The sequence below is a fragment of the Setaria italica genome, chromosome IX (assembly GCF_000263155.2).
Source record: "Setaria italica strain Yugu1 chromosome IX, Setaria_italica_v2.0, whole genome shotgun sequence".
Taxonomy (NCBI): Eukaryota; Viridiplantae; Streptophyta; class Magnoliopsida; order Poales; family Poaceae; genus Setaria; species Setaria italica.
Window position 1 is genome coordinate 52,734,297 of NC_028458.1, and position 8,386 is coordinate 52,742,682.

Below are 8,386 nucleotides of genomic sequence, written 5' to 3' on the forward strand. Positions count from 1 at the left end.
AGTCCATGATTTGACAATGTGATGCTACAGTAACCATTCACTAATGATGGATGAATTAGGCTTAATAGATTCGTCTCGCGATTTAGCCTAGGGGTTCTGCAATTAGTTTTACAATTAGCTTATGTTTAGTCATCCTAATTAGTATTCGAACATCCGATGTGACAGAGCTAAAGTTTAGCCTCCTCCTCCCAAACACCGCCTAAGAGTGCTTGGATGGCATTGTTGTCCTGCCATTTCTTTCCCTGTTTGTTATTGCATTGCAACTGTTCATGGTTGGCAGAGTAAAAGTGTAAAGTTGGTTGAACTGGTACGATGGCTTCATATAAAATAAAATCTATATCTGTAATAAGTATTTAGTTATTAGTTTGGTCCAACTTCTATCAATGAGAGCTGGGACTGCGTGGGTAGGAGGCAGAAGCCGAGGAAGGGATCGGCGTCGACGTCGGCGCGCGCGGCCCTCCCCGCGGCGGAGGCCGAGGCGCTGCTCGCGTTCCTCGAGAAGACGGAGGCGATCCTCGCGCAGGCCCGGTTCCTCCTCCGCTGCGCCTCCAAGTGGTCGCTCACCACCGGGCGGTACTCACTCCCCCTCATCGCGGCGCTGGTGGCTTTCTCCGCTGAGGTAAACGGGGTCACCTCGCTCTCCGTGGAGGACATTGCTCAGGACATCTCGGCCGGAATCAGAATCACTCTCCGTCGATACAAGGAGCTCGTTGATGCGCTCGTGCACGTCGCACGGCAGCTGCTTCCATGGGGCGCCGACGTCAATGCGAAGAACCTGCTCCTCAACGCGCAGGTCCTGCTCCGGCTCATGGAGATGAGGTCACAGTCAGATCCGTCTGAAGAGTTTCTTGAGAGCTTCGCTCCGAACATCGCTGGCATTGTGCGGGCATACTCTTCTGTTGACGAAGATGAGTCCAAATACCTTCAGATTGCTCCCGCGGGTGCCGATGGGGGGGCGCCGAAGTGCCCCACCTGATTCATTGAGGTCTAATTTGGAAATTCCAATCCGATTCCGGACTCACTGGCTAGGTAATCTATAGGGATATCATCTTAGTTCTTAGTAGGGTTTTTTCCATCCCTGGATTTTGCTCCCCCTTGCTTCCAAAAGGTGCCTCAAGAGGGCCTTGTTCAGGCCAAACAGCCGTACAGAGTTTCTTAGCATGAAAACGAAGGTTGGGAGGAAAGCTAACACATATCCTGGACTGTTCCAGTATAGAAAAGAAGATTAAGATCAAACAGCCACCACATGCAACCAAATGCGGCCAAGACACCTTTTCACTGGCTTGTGTTATCATCAAGCTAAACTATACTTTGCCGATCCCCATTCCGCAACTGTGAAGCATTAAGTCGAAGCCGACAGATGACAATCTTGATTGCAGTGCCTTGGGGGGCCATCCGGGATCCAATCGACGTCCTTCTACGCCCTTTCTAGGGAGGAAACCACAAAGGAGGAAGAGTCGTCGAGGGGAGAACGGGGAGATCCAATAGAGGGGATCATGGTCCCGTTAACCCGGCATAAGATGAGACAGTATAAACAAGGAAGAAGGATGACGACAGAGCAGAGATGCCGACAATAAGCACATACCTGCTCATGGTGAAGGCTTAACAAAATGGTGCGGGAAGGCAGGACCTTGGCAGCAGTACCAGGGAGGCGGAACCTTAGCAGCAGTACCAGCCAACATCTTGGCACGGGGAGGACGCGATACCAGTTTCATTGGGAAGCAAGCAACAGCAGTAGCAAATGGGCAGCAGGCATCTCGATAAAGCCTCCATGGAGGGGAGTGCCACCCGAAGGCGTCGCCATTGTCGGCACCGGTGCAATACCGGGCTTGGATTTCTCCCTGCAATATCCCGCCCACCTGCCTTGGCTGCAAATTTCCTGCCCACCTGCCTTGGTCGCACCAGCACCTGCATGGAAGAAGACTTGATAACGCCTCCAAGGAGGAGAGCGGCACCCGCAGGCGTCGCCGTTGCCGAATCCCAGCACAATGCTGGAAGGGATTTCTCCTTACAAATTCCACTCAGACTGGAGCCTGCTGCAGCTTCCTTATCCTGCACGAACTTCCGGCATGGCCTTGGTCGCCACTGCAGGCCACCCCGCGGTGACGCCACCTTGCCAGTGCGTGCCCGCATCGGACGCCGCCGCCGCCGGCGGTCGCAACACCCGCGTGCGCTTGCATCTGCCGTCACAAGCTGAGGCCGGGCGGCACAGGCCACACCCCCACCGGCCGTCGCGCCGGTTGCTGCATGCTGCCGAGCGAGCAGTTGCCGGGGCGCCCGCCCGCCGGCCGACTTGCACGAGCAGCCACCTAAAGGAGCAGATACAGCAGCATAGGACACGGATCCACCCACCACAAGAGCGAATTTGGTCGTAGGCTCGCCGGAGTCCCGCACCAACGCTAGGGGCCGTTCCTGCCGAAGATGCCCTGCCGTGGCCTTCCTTGCTGGCTGTCGGGCTTCCGGTGGTCTGCTTGGGCGACGGCGAGGAGAGGAGGGCGGGGGCGGGGCCTGAAGACAGCGGCGCGAGGGGGAGCCCGGTGGCGCGAGGGCGGGGGCGACGCAGGGACCGAACCATGACAGCGCCACCACGCGGAGGCCCCGAGCCACCGTTGCGCAGGTCCGCGCACGAGCCGCCGCTGCCGCCACGTGGAGGCTCCCGGGCTGCGCCGCCGCCACCGCGAGGGCAACCGTCGGAGGTGACGCGAGCACGGATCCGGCCACCCCCCCCCCACGGATTTGGCCTCCCCACGTGCGGATCTGGCGTCAACCATGCGGAACCAGCCGTCAAAACGAAGTTCACCAGAGCAAAAGCAAGCGTGGAGGACGGGAAGGTTCGGGCAGGGGAAAAGGTGGGAGGAAGGGGAAGGGGAGAGTGAGCCCCGCTGCCACCTTCCTCGCCGCTCTCCGAGCTTTCGGCAGGCGGCTCCGACAGCGGCGGAGGCTGGGGGCGTGGGAATCTGGCCCGAGGGGGGGGGAGGGGGCGCGAGAGCCGCCCGAGTCGCCCGCTCGGGACGACACGGTGGCGTTTTTTTCCCGTGTCCCGTGCCGATGACTTTGATTTCGATAATTTTGTGCTAGAGGAGAAAGAATTTGAGGATCAGAAGATAACAGAGAAGGGTCTATCAGATGCTTACCAAAATGTCTTGGAGAGGCTTGCCCAGATAAAGAAACATGGGAAGGTCAGTAAAGGTGCTGACTGGAGGAAGCGGTGGAAAGGAGGACTGGAGCTGGAGCCATGGATGGACCCTGTGGATGATGGTTGGAAAAAGGACATGCTGCTTTGAGGACGTGGTGGATATTGATATTGGATATGATGCACCTCCACCATCGTTTACTGCTGGTATGGAAGAAGTAAAGGAGAGCCCGTATTGAAGCTGCTAAGCTGCGAATTGATGCGATTAGGAAGGCCCCTGCTGCTCCAGCTGCAAGCGCAAATCATTCACAGCCTGGTGTAAGAAATGGAGATGCCTGTCCTCCACAAAAATCGGCCAGGAAGAAACGTGGGGGAAAGAAGATGGATGACATAGATCGAATCATACTCGGTGACGATTTGGTAGAGATGCCAGATAGTCCAGATGGCAGGAAGAAGAGACGAAAAATAGGTTCCTGCGACGGTATTGATTGGGAAGATTGCATTATTGAGCTCCTGCTACTACATGGTGCAAATGAAGCAGAGATAGAACAAGGCCAGAACAGAAGATTGTTGGAGTTGCATGTATTCAGTGCATTAAGTGGAGGAAAATTGAAAAATGGTGATGCAGCGTCTCAAGTCTTCAGTATATGACCGCAATTTTGCTGAATGAACATAGGTCCTTACCATTCTGTATTTACATTCTTTTAGTGATATAGAAAGCTCATGCTGAGTGCTGAATGCAAATTTTTTTAAGTTCAATCAAGCTAATTGTGGGAAGAACATATTGTGATAGAGTAATAATTACAGACCACGATCGCTTTTGTTCTTCCCTGCTAATACCGATTAGAAAGTACAGTTTAGGAATGATATGGCCCCTAACAATTCCAATTTTTTATATAAACGGGGATTGTGTAATTTTGTACATTGCTATATGGCTTATGAATGACATATATTTTTAGTGTTGCATTCATAATTGTTTTATTGCTAACATGAGTGCATCACAGCTGAAGCCACTAAGTGAAAAGATGGATTGGTGCAATGCCATTTCTGAAGAAGTTTGTGTTCAAATAGCGTGGCCATCGGAGGCTGATTTAACTCTCTTACTTGAATAAAAAAATGTTTTAATTTAATGGGTATTTGAGTTGAAGAAAATAGTTAAGTCAAAATTCTTTTGGTTTTCATTAAATGTGTAGACATCCAATAAGTGGAATAAAAATTTAGTGATGGAAATAAAAAATATCATTAGTTTGAAAAAACACAATTGATCTTTTACCGTAGCAACGCACGGGCATTTTGCTAGAAATATTAAAAAATGTAACATGAAAATTATAGTAGTAGATCAGTTCTCAAACATATACTTCAATGTCACTATACTCAATAAATTCTTCTAGAATATAACTAGAAACACCAATAGTCAAATACTTTTATAAGAGAACGTGTTGATACCTTAAACGACAAATAAAAAAGGACAAGTGTAGTATGTGCAGTGTGGAACCACGAGGACAACACGACAGCTACATTTCTTGATCAATGGGTGAGGATGCCATAGCCAATGTTACATTTCCTGATCACTAAACATATTAACAATGAGACAGACAGCATGGTGTGAGCATGAGATGCCCATTACTCCATTAGGAAGAGCACACAAGGAAGAGCTTGTTGAGAACATTTGTAGGAAATGCACCAGGAGTGGAGGCGTTTGGTTCAGTTGACTGAACCTCACTTCGTTGGATCAACTGGTGTGTGCAGTTCTTCTTGAGAAACTGACAGATAATGATCCCCCAATGCAAGAGAATTCCGTACTACTCCCTCCGTCCCAAATTACAATTCATTTTGACTTTTCTAGATACATCACTTTTGTTATGTATCTATGCATATCAAAAGGTATGTATATAGAAAAGTTAAAATGAATACTAATTTGGGACGTAGGGAGTACCATATTGGATAATACGTCTTGGCTTCGCCCAGGAACTCACTTGCACTTACGAACACAGAGCACTGGCGAGGGAGACGATGAACACAAATGTTTCCGGTGACGAACGACTCGACCGCACGCATGGACACACCAATAGCGTGGTTTATTCCTAACAATACGTACTGATATGAATGCTCAGGGATCAGAATCACTAAATAAGGTACCAAAGACATACATCAATAATTTTACAAATGCCTTCACAGGTATACTACTAATAACCGATTTCTGAATTTTTATATAACAGCATTAAACATTGGATGGAACATCGATTCGTCAGACAAGTACTTATGGCGCTAGAAGTCATTTTTGTTAAAGGAAACAAATGAGCTATATAGGTTAAGAAAATAAGCTACTCACGCTTCACTCCGATTAGAAAATAGGGTTCTAATGAAGAGGATAGCGTGCAGGTGCAGACCTAGTAGTCAACGGAGACGGCGCCGAGGAGCATGCCGAACTTCCGATTCGGCGCTGGTCACACCGTTCTCGGACGGCATCGCCAGTTTCCCTCCCTCTCGCAGACAGGAAAGAGAGTTGGGTGGCGATGGAGGAGGGAGCGCAGAGGTGAGGTGGCCGGCCGGAGCCCGGCGTTGAGGAGCGGAGGTCCCCCGCTGGCTGGCCAGAGAGAGAGAGAGAGAGGAGATCGGTAGAGCGGATAGAGCCCACCATCCATGTTTCCCGTGGGCCGCCGACTGGGGTATCCGTCGGCGGCGGTCTATTTTCCAGATGGGCCAGACCGCAACTATTATCGCGACCCATTTCCTTTGTGGGCCGGATGGGATTGTGTCGGACAAAGACAATCGTCGGAAAAAGAGAGGCAGAGAGGAGCCGTCAGCCGACGAAGCCGAATCAGTGCCGGCACGACGGACGCAGAAGCATGGCAGGGAAAGCCGGCGGACTCAAGGGGGTCGCCCTCATCGGAGGCGGCGCCAACAGCACGGTCGCCGGTGCCCTCCACTTCTTCCAGGACCCCTCCACCGGTACCCGCTCTCTCGAACTCTGCGATCTGTAATCTGTATGGTCATCGGAAGTCCTAGCTCACCTATTACAGCTGCTGGTGCTTGCTCCCTGTGCCTGTGCTAGGGTACACCGAGGTGAGGGGCAAGGTCACGGGCCTGGCTCCGGGCAGGCATGGATTCCACATCCACGTCTTCGGCGACACCACCAACGGCTGCAACTCCACCGGTGCGTCGCCTTCTCTGCCTGTCATGGATTCATGGTTGCTTGGTTTATGACGTGTGCTGTCGAATTGGGAATACTGCTAGAGATGTGCTATTTAATCACAACTGTATCGAAATGTTATAGGCTGATCAAGTAATAACCCTCAAGTGTGTAAGTGGGGATCAGAATTTCGTGAACCTATTTTGTTGTACAGTAAAGATATAGCCGTATGGTAGGTTTAGATGTCACACTAGTGTGTTGTGCAGAATTACTAGTTATGTATGCGTACGATGTTTTTTAGATAAAGGGAAAAGGTGTGTATATACATGTTCCAAAAGAACTTCCGATTTCTGGTAGAGGTCTTACTGAACCTTCATCTGGTCTGTTACAAACTTCACCTTTGCTAGTGAATGAAACTGCTTCAGCAGCTATTGATGAAATGGCCAAATGGGCACCTTTCACTTTGCATTGTACTGGTAGTGATGCAGAGAATTGCGAAATTCAATGTTTGCTATGAAATAAGTTCCATTATTTCATCATCCTTTTGTTATGATTATTACCAGACTGCTAACTGCTGCCTTCTTCGTATTAGTATATTGGAATCCTACTGCAGCTAGGTGTCAAACAACAAACATTACATCATTCCTTAGTAGAAGGATTTCATCCTTTTGTAACATCAAACGTGATCAAGGGATATTAAACTGTTTCTTGCAAACACTACTTTTTAAATTATCTTTTTAAACTAGGATTTTCCTTAGTGTCTCACAACGATACATGTTATATCTGTATGCTTGTATCCATAACTCTTGTGTTGTTCTGACAAATTTATATGCTTCATAGGGCCCCATTTTAATCCTCACAATAAGCCCCATGGAGCACCATTTGATGACGAACGACATGTGGGTGACCTGGGAAACATAGTAGCCAACAAAGATGGTTAGTACAAAGCCTAATCTAAGATCCTTTAGTCGCTAAGGTAGATGCATGTTTATGAAATATTTCCTTTCTCCTAATAATGCCCGCATACTTATTCCAGGAGTTGCAGAAGTGTTCATAAGGGACTTGCAGGTTTGGTTGTCTTGAAGGATGTAAATATGAGCTTGTTAATTTTGGATTTTGATCAACTGGTAATTATCTGTTGCTTTCTGAAGATTTCACTGAGTGGGCCTCATTCCATACTGGGAAGGGCAGTTGTTGTTCATGCTGATCCTGATGACCTAGGGAGGGGTAAGCATGCTTGTATTACTGAAGTTGTCATAGTAAGTTAGTAACACATTGGATGTTGAATGCTCACCGTTAAAATTCCATGTTTTTGACCTAGTTCTGCACTCATTTCTTAAATGTGCACTTATTTTGTATATAGTTTTGCATGTTTTCATACTCATTTGAACTGCCCATTGCCCTGCTGCACTTTAAGCATCAAAGTATTTTGATCCATGTTTCTCGTATTCTGTAATAATCAGCAAACTTGATATTCCTTAATAAATAATATTAGTTCTAGTGTGAGGCATCCTCGTATTTTAACTGCTCCTGACTGTGTTCCTTTGATATTTTTTAAGGTGGCCATGAACTCAGTAAGTCAACAGGAAATGCAGGAGCTAGAATTGGATGTGGTAAATGCCAAGCCTTTTTCTAGTGTTGCAAATTGTAGGAAAGGGACTGCCATTTTTCTTAGTATTTTTTAAAGCTAATCTAACAGAAAATTTAAAACTAGAAGTGTGCATACGTCGATTCATATAAAACAGAAGCTGACCCTTCTGATCAATGGCACTTACAAATACATCTGTCAATTACTTGTAGGTATAATTGGAATTCAGTCTTCAGTTTAACAAGTAACAATTCCACCAGAAAAAAAATAGGGCCAAGGGATTTGTCCGGGCATATGCAGATGGTGTGGAGACATGGATTTCAAGACTAAACATTTTAGTACCCTTACTGTCTTCAGTGATGTATACAATAATCTTGCAATCAGAATAAGAGGAAAAATGGCCAGTAAAATCTTGCAATGATTTCTGCATGCCCTCAACAATGGTATCACTGCTTATCAGTAGCAATAAGCCTATATGTAAAACCTTTTTGAGAGGAGCTATAAGTCTATAAAGGATGCTGTTCAATCTGTA

General features: G+C 47.8%; 1 protein-coding gene across 1 annotated transcript; it reads left to right on the forward strand.

The window, feature by feature from the left end:
* Nucleotides 1-5,924: 5,924 nt before the first annotated feature.
* Nucleotides 5,925-8,386, forward strand: LOC101763792 (superoxide dismutase [Cu-Zn] 2). Its single transcript, XM_004985115.3, has 7 exons — nucleotides 5,925-6,085; nucleotides 6,189-6,290; nucleotides 7,107-7,202; nucleotides 7,303-7,334; nucleotides 7,418-7,493; nucleotides 7,826-7,879; nucleotides 8,067-8,386. The coding sequence occupies exons 1-7, from the start codon at nucleotides 5,983-5,985 to the stop codon at nucleotides 8,093-8,095; spliced, it is 492 nt and encodes a 163-aa protein (XP_004985172.1). The 5' UTR covers nucleotides 5,925-5,982; the 3' UTR covers nucleotides 8,096-8,386.